General features: G+C 43.3%; 2 protein-coding genes across 7 annotated transcripts in view; one reads left to right on the top strand and one right to left on the bottom strand.

The window, feature by feature from the left end:
• Window positions 1–20,500, top strand: part of LOC310827765 (zinc finger protein 783-like) — a 130,314-nt gene that overhangs the window by 20,023 nt on the left and 89,791 nt on the right. The window lies entirely within an intron of this gene.
• The window catches only part of LOC310827702 (KAT8 regulatory NSL complex subunit 1-like), a 44,869-nt gene that overhangs the window by 22,392 nt on the left and 1,977 nt on the right, over window positions 1–20,500 (bottom strand). For all 6 annotated transcript variants that reach the window (XM_083704061.1, XM_083704058.1, XM_083704059.1 and 3 more), the window contains 3 exons: window positions 5,631–5,772; window positions 4,166–4,366; window positions 630–757 (listed from right to left, as the gene is read on the bottom strand). In XM_083704061.1, coding sequence (XP_083560187.1) covers window positions 630–757; window positions 4,166–4,366; window positions 5,631–5,772 — 471 coding nt within the window. The remainder of the gene's footprint in view (window positions 1–629; window positions 758–4,165; window positions 4,367–5,630; window positions 5,773–20,500) is intronic.

The following is a 20,500-nucleotide window of genomic DNA, read 5'->3' as shown; positions in this document are numbered from 1 at the left end:
GCTCTACAGTGGTACCTTCTTTTGAGTCTGGGATCCATTCCGGAGCCCTGGATGATCCATGAAAGGGACACTCGACAAAGTGCCACTCTGCGCACACACGCGGAGCAGTTTGCGCTTCTGCGCATGCGCGAGTGGCAAACCCAGAAGTAACCCATTCCGGTACTTCCAGGTTTGCTGCAGATGTTCGCCGAAATGGATTATAACACAGTCGATAGGTATGTTCGCGGAGGTATTACTATATATGGAACCTGAAAACAGCTATGCAAGAGGATTTGTTGAGCACTGACATCTTTACCCAACCAAAAGTTCTCCTGTGACTACATTCAAAACTGAAATTGTACAGAGGGAAGAGACACAGAAACCCTTTGCTTCCCACACCAGCACATATGGAGCCACAGACAAGCAACCTGAATGCATTTTACAACAAGCTTCACTAAACGATGTATTCTATTTTGGTCCAAGAACATTTAAAATTATGGTAATCCATATAGAATTCTCCCCCCCCCCTCCTCAAAAACACCAAATTAATTTTCTCTCCTAATCAGAGCCAGTGTAGAACACAATGTTTACTCAGCAAGACAAATTCCAGGACATCATACTGATCAACCTGAAAGAAAAGTAGGACTAACCAGTTACTTATTCCGTTGACTTGATGGGGTGACGTGCAGGCTTTGGGGGGCTCTGGAGACCCATTGATGGGTGTACAGGAGGGACTTTGACACACAAGGTTTCTTAAAGACTGCGCAAGGCGAGAATTCTGCAAGAGAAAAATGAAATCTCAAACACAAGTAAGTCTTGTGACAGAATGAATCAGAAGACTCATTTGTTTTGTGCTCTGGAAGCAGGAAGAGGGAAACAAAAACAAAGCAAAAGCAGCAATTTAACAAAGTGAAAAGTAGTTTGCCATCTCAGTAGGGTTAATCCAGAACCATTTGTGCCTCTTTCCATATGTCTGCATTCGAAAGATCCATGAATACACCCTCAGGCTCCAATTTAAACATTAAAAGCTGCTTTTAAATTTCATCCACAAACTAAAAATAAGACCTGAGCATTTCCTTCCTCTCATTAATGATTAGATCTCAACAAAAATGCCAGTAAAGAGGGAAGTAGTCCAATTATCCTCTACAGCTACAATCCTATGATGCAGGAATGGCACCTAACATTTTAAAAACTTCTCAAGATTTCAGCTCTCATCATGATGGTGCTTAACATATTTGGTAATTTCCAACATACTGTATTTTTCGCCCCATAAGACGCACTTTTCCCCCTCCAAAAATGAAGGGGAAATGTGTGTGCGTCCAATGGGGCGAATGCAGGCTTTCGCTGAAGCCTGGAGAGTGAGAGGGGTTGGTGCGCACCTGCGCTGGGCTCCCACGGCTTGTGGAGAGTTGCCTGCATGCCGAAGGCTGGGCGTGCTGAGCTCAGCGGGCCCAGACTTCGTGCAGCTCTCCGCAAGGAGTCCTGCGCTGGGCTCCCATGGCTTGCGGAGAGTTGCCTGTTCTGGGGGCTGGGAATAATTCCCCCCTTTATTTCCCCCCAAAAAACTAGGTGCGCCTTATGGGACGGTGCGTCCTATAGGGCGAAAAATACGGTACTACTTTGTAAGCTCTCTGAGAATGAGACTCTGAAACACACAACAAACCCCACACACCTGCCATAAATGTCATGCCAAAAGCTGTCAGAAAATTTATCTCAAAGAATATTTAAAATCAGGTCACTTTCAACATCAGGTAGTCCCAACTTCAGATTTGCTACCATCTATTAAGAAGGCAGCTAAGCTACTCATTAACAGGAAGCTTAGTTATCCATTTTAGCATTTAAGAAAAGAGGTCTTGCTGTAGGGAAGATGCACTAACAGTCACTTAACAGGAAACACAAATACCTCAGTGAATATTACAGGAAAGCTGTAATCAGGGCCATGTGTTTCTATGCCTCCAGGCATTTGCTGCACCCCTGAATTTGGCATCCTGAGTGTTGTTTATCTGTTTTTACTATTTGGCAACCATATTTGCAAGTAAGCTAAACTGAAATAACAGAACTTACTTCTAAGTTGGCATGCACAGGATTGGTCTAAAATTTTGCAGAGAAAAACATGAATTCAGGAGCAAATGGAAGGGAGGGAGGGAGGAAGAGAAAAGGGAAAGAGTGTGTCTGGTGACAGTTCAAATACCAGCAAATCAGCCAGGACAGGATTTCCAGCATCTGTTTCCCAAGGTTGACACACATCCTTCAGTCTACCCTCCCACCCCACCAGGAGAGGAGACTCCTCCTTAAAACCAAAGCCCAAACACACAACACTGAGTAGTAAAAGCATACTGTATACAAAGCCTGAAGAATGAAAACCCTCACTCTGCCCTGTGGGAACAGCATGTTAAGTTCAAACAGGCCCCAAAGAATAGCTCTTTGGAATACACTTATCAACATATCAGTGAAATTAAGATTAGAAGATCCGCTCTGGGAAATCCATGGAGATTCCTCATCACTGGGAGAATTTGTTAACAGCCAGCCAGGAATTTGGATCACTTCAAGGAATCATCTGCATGAGCCTCAATTCAACATAAGGTCTCAGCATCAGTGTGACAGTCCCCCGCTACTCCTAAACCACTTTTCCCATGAGAAATGGAGCAGAAGCCCTCTTTATTTCTTCTTGGAGTATTCCCACCCATTTCTTGACAAGACTTGTTCTTCCAGAAGCAAACCACCATGACAGCCGCTGCCAATGCATGAAGACATGTTTCAGTCATGCGAACAGCTTCCACAAAACTATGGAACAACTTTCACTATTTCACCTAGCAGTATGTGCTCAGAAGGAGATCTCACTACAGACAACTAGGTTTACAGAGGGCTGTGCAAATAAAGCATTTTACTCCCAATTGCTCACATACCAGGATCAATTCATTCTATCTTAACTCGTGAACAGGAATTCATTATGTATCATATTAGACCTACCCCCCTGAAATGACAAATAAAGCTACCTTTCTCAACTCCTGATGGATAATCAGTAACAAGATAACTTGAAAGGAGAAATAACATTTTTTGTTTTGAGAAAAGCCATCAAGCATAAAGAATTCTAGGTCTCTCTGCAAGATATGGCAGGATGAATGAGAAAGAACTGGAGGTTTGCAGGGCAAGAGCAATAAAGGCAATTAGAGAAACAGAATTACCAGGATTCCCTAAAGCCATCAGGTACTGCAGCTGAGAAATCCAAATGAAAAATGAGCACATGCTGAAAATCAGAGTACATGGTGAAAATCAGTGACTATCAAAAGATGTCTCAGAAGAAATGAGGTAAACTCTGGATATCATGTGCTCAGCAGCTATAAGAGAATACCTACCATTCCCCAGAAAGCTAATACAGTATGGAAAAAACAGTGTAAGTTATTGGGAAAACTGTTACTTCTTAGTTCAAACCCCAGTTCAGTCTCCTATTTATGAGTTGTCCTGGGACAAGTTTCTCAGCCTTCGTTTCACTGCTTTTAAAATGTAGTCACCATATTATTACAAAAGCAGCAGGCTTTACACACTTTGTAAAGGTATAAAATCTGCTTAAAAGATGCCATTGGGGAAAAGCCTCTTAAGATGAAATCTATCATTGTTTGTCCAGAACTCATTTATAATTATATCCTTTTTATTGTATTTAACAAGACAAGCAGACCCCCACGCTATGCAGCTCCTCCACCAAGAACACAAATTTAAATCTGCCTCCTCCAAGGTCAAGAGCAAAATTTCCCAGAAGCCTCACCCATGTAAGCCCTTTCAAGAACACCCCCAGGGGACTATATCACAAATAAAACTTAAGATTCCATTTCTGTTTTATCTGGGACATAATATCGGAAAAAAGGAAGGCCAGGTGAATGAAGAGAAGTTGTTTGTGAATACAGTATCCACCAAGACTTTTTAGCAATTTTTCTAATGCAGGTGTGGGGTGGAAATTCAAATCCTGCTTTCATTAGAAACCAGCACCAATTTACTCACTTATACTCACCCTGCACATCTACAGGATTTTTTTAAAAAACCGCATTACATTTCTAGACATCCATCAATCAAGCACACGAGTTATTTCAAGCCTCAATCCAAGGCAATACAGATTTTAAAGACTGGAACACACATTGTTAAGCAATATCTTTGCACAAAAGGAGTCTACTGCCACAGTTTATACACTGACCTGTTTCTCTGCATTCTGCAGGAGGTAGGAAGGGATACAGGGAGACAAGTCACACTGCCTGTCCCCAGTAGGCACCTTCAGGTGGGAGGAGGGTGGCGGCAGTATTTTATTTTTCCTGGAGTTCACCACAGCTGCAGAACCTAGACGACTCTGTTGTCTCATCACATCCTCATGCTGGAGATCACCCAAGACAACAGGGCCCTAAAGAATAAAAAAAGGATATTATTCACATGTGTGATTTTTAAGACATCTGAAAGGCAGCCTTGTTCAGGGAAGTTTTTAGTGTGTGATGTTGCATTGTTCTTTTACTATTTTTTGAGGAATCCCAGTGGCATAAAAATTATATTGTTACTACTACTACTACTACTACTACTACTACTACTACTACTACTGAATTACTGTATATTTGTTTATTATTTATCAAATATACCAAAAATGTGGCTGCGACTTGCAAAGCTGTTTGGCTGTAGTGCCCCTAATATTTTGCTAATCCATGCACATGAAGGATTGCACAGTTGACAGATTTTTATTCACTCAAGATCTTTCCCTTCCTGCCTCCCTAAATCTTCCATAAGCAAAAATGTTTGGTAGCAGTAGGGGGCATGCAGGATATCTGCTTTTAGATAAACTTCCTGTAGCTTTGCCTGTTAGTGCAAAAGCGCTGCAGCCAGTAAATGCCCTTAATCAGGTCCCAGACAGAAGCAGACTGACCCAGATAACCACCACTGTTGGTTTCACCCGGGCTCAGACAGCTTTCTAAATGTCCCGTGTTGTCCACTTCTTCAACACCAGTGTAGAAATAGTCCATGTGCCCAGTTGCAGATGACATGTTATTAACATAACTCTGATTGCTTTAAAAATCATACAGTTGCAGGAAGAACTGAGGTGGAATTGGACCTCACAACAGGCTAAAAAATAATAACGGCTAGCCACAAAGCCCAACTGCCACTTGCAGCTCTAATTATACCACAGTGAGGACCTTACCTTACACTGTACATTAACTACATCATAGTCAACCTGCTCCTGAACTCCCAAAATAAACTGTGATCCAAACCTTGGTATAGTTCCTGAATAAGAGGTTAGAGCAGGGGTCTGCAACCCGCGGCTCCGGAGCCGCATGTGGCTCTTTTACACCTTTGCCGCGGCTCCGGGGCGGATACTAGCGAGGGGAGGAGGTGCATTGTGCGCCCCGACACTCCCCACTGTGGCGGGCGCTGTACTGGCTGTGACGTCGCATGGGGGCCGTGCGTGCGTTAGTCACACACCGTCCCAACGTCACCTTCCCACCCGCTGTCAGATCGCGGCTCCAGAGATATATTTGTTTTAAATGTCGCAATGGTTTTGCGGCTCCCAGTTTTTTTCTTCTTCGGAAACGGGTCCAAGTGGCTCTTTTTGTCTTAAAGGTTGCAGACCCCTGGGTTAGAGAATGAAAGAGATACTTCTCAAAAGAAGAAAGCTGGCCTACCTTATTGGCACGGAGCTGCTTGTAAACATCAGTCTGCTGCCTTATACGATATTCCAAGTCAGAAACCTGAGCCTGCAGCCATGTCCATCGACATATAATGGCCGCTCTTTCCATTGCCCACTGGCGCTCTGCTAGGCGTCGTCTGAAAAACAAGCATTTGCATGTTGTTAGTACAACAACCTATGAAATCACTGGTGCCAAATTCTAGCTATTAAGACTGTTAAAGCTGTTAAGGGAAAAAATTCCGGGGTGAGAGACTACTCAGCAGCCCAGCTCATCGGGGTGCAAGCCCCCCGCGGGTCTATGTGGTCAGTAAAAGAAAGAAGTTCCAGCTAAGTAATTTGGAGCAAAACAGCGGTCAGTAGACCATGATCTTTATTGTTGCACAACAGGTCCCCACAGGAGTAAGAACCCCCAGCATGCGGTGACATCCTCTTTTAAAACTTCCCTCTTTCCTCAAGAATACACTCCGAGAGGCATCATTGATACATCATCACTATATCACTAGCATGTCACAAATGGGAGGGCTATACAAGGGTTACAGAAGTTCAACATTAGGTTACTTTATCAGACACCTTTCCCAACACCTCTTAAGTACCCATCACCAAAAGAACAATAAAACTCTTTACATATCCTTGCCCTCAGGAGACTTGTCTGGAGATGGGCCTTCAGAACACCTGACTTGCTAAACTGCTTCTGTGGACATCTATTGTGTCCCCTTTGGTCACTCCCTGGGTTGGGGGCCCTGTCTCACACTTGGGGGATTATGGCAGGGTGCCCTGTTCCTGCTGCTTACATGACTTCCTGCTTCTTGGTTCATTGGGGGAGGTGGAGCCCAAATTCACCTTTCTTTAATGGTTAAAATGGCATTGGAATGAGGAGAGTTGGTTAAAGTATGGATTTTCTATAAATTTATAAAGCTAAGTATCTTCCCTGAGCTGTCAAGTCGAAAGGATACATTCAGGCATAATATTTGTAACACTGAAATAACTTTAAAGATGTGCTCCCCACGTCATTTCCGTAACAAAACTATGGTGTTCATTACTATAGAATGTGGTCAGTCACCATCTTAGATCTGCCTTTTGTGAATTTCCCAAAGCGCTAGTTAGCCACTGTGGGAAATAAACGGACCCTCTATCTATCCGATCCAGCAGGACTCTTTTTCTTAAGGGTCTATTTAGTGCTGCTATTAAAGCTAAACAGAACCTCCATTTTCAGATGCTGTTATGTTAATGAATGGCAAATGCTGGTGACATAACAGAGTTACTGCCTTTGTGCCACTGCCTGCAAGCATCTAGTTTGTCACTGTTGGAAGCAGAATGTTGACCCAGATGGAGGCTCTTTCTGATCTAGCATGCAGAAGCGACCCAAATATTTCTGTCACCTTGCTCCTATAAAAAGTAAATTATAGAAGGCACCTAGATGTCTTTTTCTTTGAACAGTAAAGGCAGAATATGGGGTATCTAGCTACAAAGCACTTAGCTCCACCTCCAACTTAACGTAGCAACAAGGAATAAAAAGCGAGACCCAGGCTTTTCAAGCCTTCTTTGGAATTACGAACAAGTAAAAAAGCAGCATTACTTATCCAAAATTGTTCACTAGACTACAGACTTTTAAATCAAAATAACACATACCAAACTGGGGGGATGGTTGAGAATCAGTCCATAGCTTTGTTCGGTCAAGAAGTGAACTCAAAAAATTAAACATTCAAGAGATTTTTAATGTGGTTGTTTCCATGCTTCCTTCATTGGGGGATCAAGTTATATCATAGCTCCTCTCCTGCATGTTACCATATTCAATGGCCCTGAACCAATGACTATACTACACGAAAGTAACTATAACCATGCCAACCATCTATGAAAGGGTGTGAGCATTATTTTCTTGGGGCCACAGAATACATGATTTTCTGGCTATCTATCAAGCAGGCTGCAAAACTACTCAGATAATTATTATTTTTGCTGCTCTGAAACGCTGTGTACACTAATGGTGTCAAATAAAACATAAGAATATCACACCATCTGCATCATCACTATTCTTCTTTAATATGAGTTACTGTTTTATCCTATGTAGGTGTTAATTATAAAACTGTTAGTGCTTTTCAGATATGCAATTGCTATTAGAACAACACTTTGCTGTGTTAAAATGCCACATTGACAGTTGTCAATCGTAAAGAACTGCAAAAAGTCAAGAATGCATGTTTTAAGTGGTAGTCCAGATTTAACTGTATAACTGGGTTGTCAGATAGAAAAAGCAGGGGCAAGATGTGACACCCTATCCTGGCAGCTGGCAGAACCCCACATGAGAATATTTTCCACTTAGGGCTAGGCACCTTCTGCCTGAGGATTCCAGACTTCTGAAACAATACAATGCTTCTTTTCGAATCCCTGCAACGGGCTGAGCTCCCGTTGCTCGGTCCCAGGTCCTGCCAACCTAGCAGTTTGAAAGCACGTCAAAGTGTAAGTAGATAAATAGGTACCACTCCGGTGGGAAGGTAAACGGCGTTTCCACAAGCGGCTTGGTCATTCTGGCCACATGACCCGGAAGCTGTCTGCGGACAAACACTGACTCCTTCAGCCAGTAAAGCAAAATGAGCACCGCAACCCCAGAGTCGTCCGCGACTGGATTTAACCGTCAGGGGTCCCTTTACCTTTTAATGAGAGGGACTGCATTTCAAGTCTTCTTGAAGATGATGTGTGAATTTAACATAATTATGTATTACTGCTGTTAAGAAATTCATGGTTGGTAACTATTTGACTGTCCGTTGAAAAAGGTATGGAGGGAGCACATCTCTCATGTCAACCTGGCTGGAGAAAATATTTTGAGGAGCAGGGGCAATGCAATTGTTTTGGACATACTGCATTTCCTCCCCTTATTATGCTGTAAATCACCTAGCATCTTGGAATGTAAGGTAAAGGTACCCCTGCCCATACGGGCCAGTCGTGTCCGACTCTAGGGTTGTGTGCCCATCTCACTTAGGCGGCTGGGGGCCAGCGCTGTCCGGAGACACTTCCGGGTCACGTGGCCAGCGTGACGAAGCTGCTCTGGCGAGCCGGCACCAGCGCAGCACACGGAAACGCTGTTTACTTTCCCGCTATAAAGCGGTACCTATTTATCTACTTGCACTTAAGGGTGCTTTCGAACTGCTAGGTGGGCAGGAGCTGGGACCGAAAGACGGGAGCTCACCCCGCCGCGGGGATTCAAACCACCGACCATGTGATCGGCAAGTCCTAGGCACTGAGGTTTTACCCACAGCGCCACCTGCGTCCCCAGCATCTTGGAATACAATGTATCAAAAACTTAACCATAATCCAAGAGGGCTCTTCGGAACAGCTCGTAAAACAGAACCATCAACAGAAGAGAGAATCAGAATAAGCACAACATGCACATTTTGTGGGTGTCCTAAAGCCATCTAATCTATGCATCTGCTCCTTTTATGAGTTAGCATTATACCTAGCCCTGGAATGACCTCTAGGTTACTGGAACTGAGCACTGCTAAGCCAGGTCTTCACTTTATTTGCAAGTGCTAAATCAACTAGGTCTGCAAAAGACACAGAGCGATACTACAATACTGGTGACCAAGCAGAGGCACAGTCAACCCAGCCTGAATAACTACAGCTTCGTGAGCAAGAATGTGCCTCAACAGCACCCGTGCTTAAAACAGTAAGACCTAGCTAATTCAAAGAAGCAGACTCGCTTCCACGTTGGTGACTATCGTAGTATTCACATATATGATTTCAAAGTCTTAGATAACCGTGTAGGAGCAAACAGTAGAAGAAGTTGCTGCATTATGCAATATTACTGATTCAAACCATGTTCACATAAGCAAATGTGAACAGAATTTGAGAGGGAATAATCAGAAGAACACATGCTAAAAAATGGCACAAGTAAACCAGGAAATGTGTGTCCACAGAATTCCATCCATCTGTAAATGGCACAAGGAGACATTTCTGAGTTAACCACTTCACACTCATCAAATGAGCTTGTGCTGAAATTTGGGACAATAATCACTTCCCCAACCACATTTGATACAGAGATGCAATAGGACTGAGATCTCTGAAGAGAGAAATTTAATACTACTGCTGTGCCTGTCCCCCATGGCTGCAATCTGGTGGTCTTTCATCTTCTCCCTCTCCGTCACTGACATTTAGGCTGGAATCCTACACACACAACAGAAAGTACCGTAAGTCCACTGATTTCAGCTGTGTGTACTTATGAGTAGAAACGACAAGGACTGTGCTATTTAAATTATATACAGTATTTCTTTGTGCCAACTTTGATTTCCCAGGTATGAAATGTTTTTCTAAATCCATCAAGCCTGAAGTCGGGGCGAGCCAACTTCAGACTTGATGGATGTACTTTGTTTTTGTTTGTTCTTTTGTCTAGAACTTTTGTGATTCATCAACTGAAACAAGAACATCAAGGCCTGGGAGGGGGGCTTCTGTAAACTCAGAAATAAGGAACAGACTAAGCCCAACAATTTGTTTCAAATGTCAGAACTGGGCTCAGAAGCCTTGGACAAAGATTCACACAAATATTAATGCTTGGTTTTCCTCCATGCTTGCTTTATCAAAGAAGGCTAATTTATATTTTTCTAAGCCTCTCAGCAGCTGCTGTTGCTAAAATGTTGCAAATCACCCCAAGATCTACTAGATCTCAATCTATTTTCTGCCCAGTCCTACTCCAAAATATGAATCACTATTATTCAATCTCAAAATAGAACACATCTGAATGGTAAATTGTCTAGCAACACCTTAGAGACTAACTGGTTTATTGTGCCAGAAGAGCATTGGATGGCACCTTCTAAACCGTAAGTTTACTGTAATGGAAACCAATACAATTTGGCAAATTACCGGCACTCCCCAAATCTTTGTACTAGAAAGCATGCTCCATGAAAACCTTGAAGGACAAACAAGAACTTTATCCATACAATGTTAAAATTCTTAAAAATATAATACCTGAATTAAGCAAATATATTAGGGAAGGGCAATGACAAACCTAGACAGCATCTTAAAAAGTAGAGACATCACCTTGCCAACAAAGGTCCGTATAGTAAAAGCTATGGTTTTCCCAGTAGTGATGTATGGAAGTGAGAGCTGGACCATCAAGAAGACTGATCGCTGAAGAATTGATGCTTTTGAATTCTGGTGCTGGAGGAGACTCTTGAGAGCCCCATGGACTGCAAGAAGATCCAACCTCTCCATTCTGAAGGAAATCAGCCCTGAGTGCTCCCTAGAAGGACAGATCCTGAAGCTGAGGCTCCAATACTTTGGCCACCTCATGAGAAGAGAAGATTCCTTGGAAAAGACCCTGATGTTGGGAAAGATGGAGGGCACAAGGAGAAGGGGACAACAGAGGGCAAGATGGTGGGATAGTGTTCTCGAAACTACCAGCATGAGTTTGACCAAACTGCGGGAGGCAGTGGAGGACAGAAGTGCCTGGCGTGCTCTGGTCCAGGGGGTCACGAAGAGTCGGACACAACTAAACGACTAAACAGCGACAACAATTAGGGAAGGACCATAGTTCAGTAATGTTTTGCATTCAGACAGTCTCTAGTTCATTCATTCTGCAGCATCTCTACAGTAGGAATGTGAAAAACCAGTCTGAAAACATGGACAGCCGCTGCCAGTCAGAGTAGGAGTGGGAAACTGCAGGCTCCAAACAGCTCTCTTGGGACCCTCTCAGGTTACAACCCCTCACTAGTTCTGCTCTGTACCCTTCCTGAGTATTATGAAAATACCTCTTTCCCAAGAAAGCAATTTTCTGTGCACACAGAAGCCTCTTGACTTTTGCATGGCTCCAATGTTGCCTACCTCTGCAAAGGAAAAAGCTACACCCATTGTTCCACTCACTTTAACCTCTCGCCCTGCTCTCCACAAGTGCACAGCCTCTGGAAGGTTGCCCATGAGAGAATGGAGCCCTCAGGCTGAAATGGTGCCCCTACCCCCAATGCATACAATTTTGAGCTAGTTGGGCCAATGACCTAACGACTGGAGTAAAGTGATCTCCTACGTGCCTGTCTTTATTATTCTGGTAAACTGAAGAGAGTTTTCCAGTCAGATGGATAAACATTTCAAACACACTCAACAAAATAAAAGGTCATCTCCTTTCACCTGTAACTCTCTTCCACATTTCATTATATAAAGAACTCAAACTAGGACATCGTTCCCACACCATTAATCCACAACTGAAACCTTCTAATCAGCCAGATAAGATGTAGATAAGGAGAATTCTGAACCTTCAGAGGAGCAAATGAAAGCCAATGCACTGTGCCTGAAAATTAAACTAAGGTTAACGAACCACATAAACGAAAACAGAAATCCCCATGGGGGGGGGGCGGAATGGTTCATCTGTTCCTAGTAAACCCTGGGATCCTGTCTCTTTGACACAGGAAGATATATTTTCCTAACATCATCATTGCACAGGCTGAATTTAGGCAGTTTTGCACCCAATCCTCCCACCCAACCCCAAGCAACAAATGCCTAAGGTCACTAACTCTGATATCTGTGGGGGAGGCCACTTCTCTGCTATATTAAAAAAGAAAGCAGCAGCAAACTTTCGTTTTTAAGTAATCTGCTTTTTGCTCATAAAAAGAAGTTGCTCTTCTCCCCTTTTCTCTTCAGAGTGAAGACCAGGCTAGTAAACAATAGAAAGCAAAGAGTAAGGCTACCATAACTTCCGTCATAGAGTTGCAAAATGCTGATGACAATGTAGTGTGTGCACACTCACAGGATGACCTCCAAACCATCCTAAATACCTTCACAGAAGCTTATAGAAAAGCTTGGTCTATTCCTCAATATAACAAAAAACAAAAAAAACCCAAAGTGCTGCACCAACAAGCACAAAACAATCCCCTCTGCAGCACCACAAATCCAACTTAATGATGTGATATTGGACAGTGTTGATCACTTTTCCTACCTGGGCAGTTATCCCTCCACAAGGGCTGTAGATGTGGAAATCCTGCATCGTTTGAGCTGTGCAAGTGCAGTTTTCTCCCAATTGAAGCACAGGAGTGTTTGAGGATCAAGACATCCACAAAATGGACATCATCCAAAATGCTGGTTTACAAAGCTACTGCACCACCAACTTTACTGTACGCTTGTGAAACATGGACCACTTATAAACTTCAACTCCTCAGAAGATTCCATCAATGGTGTCTCAGAAAAAATGTGCGTATCACTTGGGAAGACAGGCGAACTAATACCAGTGTACTGGAAGAAGCAAAGATCACCAGTGTCGAAGCAATTATTCTTCAACATCAACTTCGTTGGACTGGTCATGTTGTGCGGATGCCTGATTATCGTCTTCCAAAGCAACTGCTCTATTCCGAACTTAAAAATGGAAAGTGAAATACTGGTGGACAACAAAAGAGGTTTAAAGACGCTCTCAAGGCAAATCTTTTAAAAATGCAGTATAAGCATGGATAATTGGGAAACACCAGCCTGCGAGCGCTCTGATTGGAGAAAAGCCTCTACCAAAGGCGTCATGGACTTTGAAGAAGCATGAACTCAGGACAAGAGGCAGAAAAGAGCTAAGAGGAAGCCACGTTTGGCAAATCCTCATCTTGATCAACTCCCACCCAGAATCATAGAATCATAAGTTGGAAGAGACCACAAGGGCCATCGAATCCAACCCCCTGCTATGCAGGAAACACCATCAGAGCACTCCTGACATACGGCTGTCAAGCCTCTGCTTAAAGACCTCCAAAGCAGGAGACTCCACCACACTCCTTGGCAGCAAATTCCACTGTCGAACAGCTCTTACTGTCAGGAAGTTCTTCCTAATGTTTAGGAAGTCCTTCCTAATGTTTTCTCCCTGTTAAAATTCATCTTGTTTGTTTTGGCCCAGTTCTCTAATCTGTCATGTCCTCACTGTGGATGGATGTGTGGATCCAGAATTGGCCTCCACAGCCACTTACAGACACAACATTAAGACTGTGTTCATGAAAGACAATCTTACTCGGCTACAAATGATTGCCAAAGAAGAAGTAGTAGTAACTGCTGGATAGTATGGGGGGGGTGCTTATTGACAAGTGTCAGGGGTTCAGAAGGAGAGACACAGGAGGGGGAGCAAATGGAGAGTGAGGAGGAAGAGGACGAAGGGGGAGCAGGAAGTGACAGCTGCCAGAGTCATTCCGCAAGCCTCTCTAGTGAATCGGAAGACTCGCAGAAGGGAGCACCGATGGCCAGAGCAAGGGAGATTCCAGGGGAGAAACCTCAAGAGGGAGGGGCCAGCGGGGAGTCCCTGAGCAGCAGTTGGAAATCGGGACCAGCTTCCCCACCAGAGCGCAGTGGGGAGGGGGAGTCCCAGGAGTCGGAACCAGTGTTCTTGCCACCAGCGGGAGGAGAGGAGGCAGGGCTGGCCACGCCCACATCCGGAAGCGGGGAAACGGTCAGAAGGAAGGTTACCGGCTGGGCGCGCGCGCCAAGTTCAAATGTACAGGCGAGCGGCACAGCAGGGAGTCCTGACAGGGAGCCAGGTCCTAAAGCCCGCCGGAAGGAAGGGCGGGACTCAGGGGGGTCAGCTTCAGAGGAATCAAGGAAGGAGATAACCCCAGAGGGCAGAAGGACCCAGCGTAGGAAGGAGCAGCGTAGGAGGTGGAGCAAAGCGAGAATCTTAAACTGGTGTGGCTTTAGCAGCGAGTCAGAGGGGACTTAGCCGGTCTAGCGTTAAGACGTGGGTCTGCGCGCCCAGAGCTTGGAAATGGAAACTAAACTTCAATAAAGACTTTTGTATATAATATCCACTGGGCGTTGGTCCTCTGTGAGCTGGGACCTAGCGGCAGTCCTGACAACAAGGATAGCAAAATGATATTTCATTATCACTTCTCAGATGAGACAATTTATTTCTGGTGTTTCAATAGGAAGCCTAATCCTCAAGAGCTGACTTGCATGGAAGCTGTGGGGAAAGGGTTGCTGCTAGTCAGGTGAGTGAAATGCTGCATGATAGATAGGCTCTGATAAATTATCCCAGTTTATCAGAAAACAGCCTCTCTCCCCATTCCACTGAAGGATACATTCAATCAACTGAAGGTCACTTACTGGATATTACCACCCAAAGCAAGCAGAGGAAGGCACCCACCCCAGCTTCTTACTCATCACCACATTTCTATTTCAAAACATAATTTATCTGCCCACCCCAAATATTGAAGCAGCTCTCTAGAGTTGCTTGTTCTCTGACCAATGAATGGAACCAGGCTGACTGTGGAGATCTTCTCAATGGTCATTCGTCTTCTGGCGAAGGACAGAGTATACTTCCCTTCTGCTCAACAATCTCAACTCTCTAGTTACTAAATATGAAAGCATTCTATGTAGTTTCATCAGCTATTTCGTTAGCTCTGCTGGGTGTCTAGATGCCTTTTGGCTCTGCTTGTCCCACATCCGCCACCTCATTCAGATTCCCTTAATAGTTTCCATCCTAGGTGGTTGAACTGTGATTTTAAGAACTGGTGCCAGAATTTCCTTTTTTCCTCCTTTCTTCCCATCCATTTGTCTGTAGACTGGGATAATTTATCAGAGCCTATCTATCATGCAGCATTTCACTCACCTGACTAGCAGCAATTATGGCTGAAGTGAACAGCATCCTCCAGTATTGTCAGCCTCTCGCTAACCTATCCTGAACATAATTTTACTTCCTATATTAGTTTAAAACTAGTCAAGAAAAATTCTGAAACAAAGCTAGTATATCCAGAATGAGATCTAAAAGAAAAAATTAAACTCAAATTAAAAATGGGACTGGCAATACACAAATCATTATTCTGTTTTGTAACCCAATGTAGTTTTTTCCTGTGCAGGCATCCAGTTGCCAGAAATGTTCCTAGAAAACAATCTTCTGTGAACTGTGACACTAAATACAGGTTAAGACAAACAAACCTTTTCACTTTCTGTAATGACTCACTCCGAGTGATACAACAGACTTCCACGAGGACATGAAAAACTCAATTCAGATTACAGCATCTTCTAAATTGGTAAACAGCAAATAAATACACCCTTAAATGGAGCAAGCCAGAAATGTGATTTGGAATTCTAGCTGCTTTGCAACTTCCTGGACTGACGGCTTAAGATTTGGACTGTATTTTAACTGTAATACATGGGTTGCCTTTTCTACATTTTTGGCTCCTTAAGCTTATGACCCATTTGTCCTTTGTCATCTAACTCTCTTGTTGACTTATCTGCATTTCTTTTTACATCTGCACACAGTGGCTTACTTTAAATAATGGAATTTCTATTCTACCTTTCTTAATTTCAATCAAAGTGGCTTACAAATAAAGAAAAAGCAAAAAGACTTTTGAGGCAGTGATACATCCTTAAAAGCTATATCCTGAAAGAGTCTGCTGAAATGCAAGTTTCACTTCTCACCTAAAACTGAGCAACAGTACAGCCTAACTTACTTCTGGATGCCAAAAATAAAACAGCCCACTCTCTGGTGCCCACTTGGTTCAGATTCCTGGGGATAGGGGGAGGCAGCAGAGCAACTCTTGAAAGTAAATTTCCGGGGAGGCTCATTAGTCACTCCTAAGTGATTCCTCTGGTCTCAGATCTCTAGAACTTTAAAAGCTCAAAAACAGCATCTTGAATTGACACCGGAAGCCAACTGCTAACCACTGCAGCTGCTAAAGGGTCTGTTCCTCAGGATACATAGCTATGGTTTGCTTATGTTAGTCACCTTAAGTTTGCAAATATTATGCACTTAATCCAACTTGGACCCTGCAATCATCTTGAGGCCCTTCTTTGTGTGCCCACTTTGTACCTCCTCCACTCCTGGATACACCAAGAGGAACCAACTTAGAGATGTGAAGGCCTGGAAGGAGGGGATGGAAAGGTTTTTCCTGCATCTCCATATCTCTAAACCACAAGTGTTTGCTTATTCTGTTATCCAAACAGAGGCTCATGGTTTGTTTCTCTCCAAACCATGATCGGCAGCCAAGCTTCATTCGTTGCTTCCCACAAACCACAAGCCCAATTCAGATGATAGCAGTGGGGGAGGAACGAAGCAGGTAACAAGCACACTACTCATTCATGCTCAACCATAGCTAAACATGAATGCAATGTGCAAACATAACCACTAAGAACATATCCTGCTACATACAAAGGAATATGATTTTAAGTTACAAGCAGTGAATGACTGCAGAATATATAACCTGAAACAATAATATTCTCTAGCTGCTCTGAAAAGATATCGAGAAATGTAACTTGCTGTAGAAGAGTTAATGCCATTACTCCAAAGAAACACACTTTTACTGTACAGAAGCAAGCTCTGAGAACCACAACAAACTGGAACATAATAGTAAGGTGGATGGTAACTTAGCTGCAAGAAACTTCTGTATGCTATACAGATTATTTTTTCAAGACCTTTATTTATAAAGCACCAACTATTGTACTGGGTGCTATATAAATTAAGAACTAGATAGATCCAGAGAACATCATTTGCTTCAAGGCTAACTTCCAGCCTACTAAAATGAAATAGTCAAGCTCAGCTTAATATCATTCAAGAGATAATGTGCAGCGGAACAAAGGAAACTCCCATGTCACACCATATTGGTCTATGTAGCTCAGGACTGTCTACACTGATCAACAGTAGCTCTTCAGGCTTTCAGAAATGAACCTTTCCCAGCCCTCCCTGGAGATGCTGGGGACTGAATCTGGGACCTATTGTAGGCAAAGAAAATGTGCTGTACCACTGAGATATGAAGCTTGCCACTTCAGACTGAAATTAATCAGGTCAGGCTTGTATTCAGAATACTGAGCTACTGTGCCCCTGAGAGGCAAAAGGTTCTATACATGGGTCCAAGCCACTTATCCCAAATAAGAAGTTTAACAGGAAGGTGCTTTGTGCAATTAAAGCTGCAAAAGCAGAAACTACTTCCTCAAATTTGTCTATCTTCTTCAGCCAAAACATCAACCGATTAATAATTGCTAATAGTTACACGACACACAAACACAGAGGCTGTTTCAGTTTCTTGGGGTTTTTAAATCAACACAGGAGCCTTATGAGACATTAAATTCAGAGTTAACAATGTACTCAATGCCACCAAGGTATTCCAGGTTCAAACTCAGTATGTGTACACTACACATTATTTACCATCAGGATACATCAAACTCAAATCACTTGGCCAAACACAAGGTTTTTCCACCACTTTTGGATCATCAACCTTTTCCAAGAAGACTTATTTTTGCTTAGTTGTATGATTTAGAGTCTTTCACATGTGCATGCTGCTCAGGTATAGATGATTAAGGTTCTCACAAAAGAGAGAGGATGCCACAAATGCCCTTTCTTTCCTCTAGAACAGACACCTGCCAGATTAATGTGTCACACTACAGCTACACACACGAAACCCTAAAATATGCCAAGAAGAAGAAGAAGATGAAGAAGAAGAAGAAGAGGAGGAGGAGGAGGAGGAGTTTGGATTTGATACCCCGCCTTTCACTCCCCTTCAGGAGTCTCAAAGCGGCTAACATTCTCCTTTCCCTTCCTCCCCCACAACAAACACTCTGTGATGTGAGTGAGGCTGAGAGACTTCAGAGAAGTGTGACTGGCCCAAGGTCACCCAGGAGCTGCATGTGGAGGAGCAGAGACGCGAACCCGGTTCCCCAGATTACGAGACTACCGCTCTTAACCACTACACCACACTAGGGTTTACTTTCTGAAGCTGTGGCATTTGATAACCCATCTCTGTCTTGTGCAAAGACTTCAGGACAATCAGATCATCATCAGCACAGAGCAAACTTAATAAACAAATGGAAAGAAAGTAGAATTCATACCTGGGAGAACCTGATTCTAATCAACTACTATCAGTGCTACCAAGTGAGTGTTATTCATTATACTGATTGACTTTGTCTTGAGGGGTTATTGATCATGCAAACTATCATTAACTTGTTTAGTGCCTGCTGCAATGACAAGAGGAAAGAACTCTTAGTAAACTGTGTGCTATTGGATTTCCTCTCTTTCAATTCAAGGAACATGCAAGGAAAGGATTGGAATCTTCCAGTGGGCTCACTAACTACACCTTTTCTATGTACTCTAGTTACCTAATTATTATAATGCACTCTTCATGATGCTAGCCTTAAAGGTGTTCTGAAGCTTCAACTGATTCAGAACACTACAAGCAAGTTGCTCATTGGACTTGGTCAGTCAGTAACTCAAATTCTGCTTGATTTACAATAAGCTAAAAAAAAAGTAGATAATCTATTTAAATTGCTTGTATTCTTTATTTCTGAATCACCCATAACCAAGTTTCTTTGCACAATGCAGTATAATAAAACCAATAATTAACTAGAAAACTCTTAACACAGCACACAGCTAAGTATGGAATTCGCTACCACACGATGTTGCAATTGCCACCAATTTGGATGGGTTTAAGAGAGGTTTGCACAAATTCACAGGCTATCATTGGCTGCCAGCCATTATGGCTGTATATTACCTCTGGTATTGGAAACTATACGCCTCTGAATACCAGTTGCTGGAGATCACAAGTGGGGAGAGTGCTATGCGTTCATGCACTGCTTGCTGGCTTCCCACAAGCCTCTGAGAACAGGATGTTGGGCTAGATGGGGCTTTGGTCATATCCAGCAGGGCTCTTAGGTTCTTATGCAACACAGAAGCTTGGCTTATACAGAGTCAGACCACTGGCCGATCTAGTTCAACATTGCCTATACTGAGCAAAGAAGATGGTCTACCACTGAACAACTGCCAGTCCGTACTTCTGCTGCCATGGGAAGACTTTTTAAATCCTCAACACACTGGGGACTAAGAAACAAAAAGACCACCTTCTCTCACACATGTTATCCTGTAAACTCTGGTCATCAGCATCCCAGACACTCATATGCGAAAGAGCCTTTCCAGTTGCGATGCTAAGTCAACACTGTGGAATGTCCTCTCAAGGCAGGCCCACCTGGTAGTGTCTATAGCTTCAAACGATAAGTGAAAATCTGGCTTTTTCCTGCCCGTAGTTCGTACTGGATTGATAATTGCAACTGTGCTTATTTTATTTTATTTTATGGTGCTTGTTGTTTATTTATTAGCCACAAGTGTTAGTGGCCCCAGGCACTTGAACAAGAACGACCAACTTTCTTGAAAAACTTCGGCAGGCAGGTTCCATGCAAAGAGTTTTCCAATTCCTTCAAGAATGTGAACAAAGGAATTTTATCTGAAATACCCAGAAAATATTGTTCCTGCTTCCACTGGGGCAGGGAAGGGGAAAGAGAAGATTAAGAACCATAATGCCAATATTTCACTTTTTAAAAAACCTGAGATATGGTGCAAAATATGCAGGAATTGGTGTTATTTTTTGTGAGAAACTAACCTGCTCACTAAGAGACGCTGGTGGCGCTGTGGTCTAAACCACAGAGCCTAGGGCTTGCCAATCAAAAGGTCGGCTGTTCAAATCCCCGCCCGCTGCTGGTCCCAGCTCCTGCCAACCTAGCAGTTCGAAAGCACGTCAAAGTGCAAGTAGATAAATAGGTACCGTTCCGGCAGGAAGGTAAACAGCGTTCCATGTGCTGCTCTGGTTCGCCAGAAGCTTAGTCATGCTGGCCACATGATCCGGAAGCTGTACGCCAGCTCCCTCAGTCAATAAAGCGAGATGAGCACCGCAACACCAGAGTCATCCGCGACTGGACCCAATGGTCAGGGGTCCCTTTACCTTTACCTAACTGCTCATTGCTACACTCTGGAAAAATTACTGCAGACACCCTGACTGTGAAGGCAGAGGCTTCCTATGTAACCTATGCTATCCCCCAAATCTTGTTCTCTGAAGGCTGGAGCTACGAATTCTGGATAATAATCTCAGATAATGTATATTACCACCGGTTGTATAAACTAGTCTATAGTGACATGCAGCATATTGTCTTTCACCTTCAGTTTCATTGTTTCCA

Source organism: Podarcis gaigeae (genome assembly GCF_964106915.1).
Source record: "Podarcis gaigeae genome assembly, chromosome: 12".
Classification (NCBI taxonomy): Eukaryota; Metazoa; Chordata; class Lepidosauria; order Squamata; family Lacertidae; genus Podarcis; species Podarcis gaigeae.
Note: the sequence above shows the minus strand (reverse complement) of the source record. Positions and strands in the feature narration are given on the sequence as shown.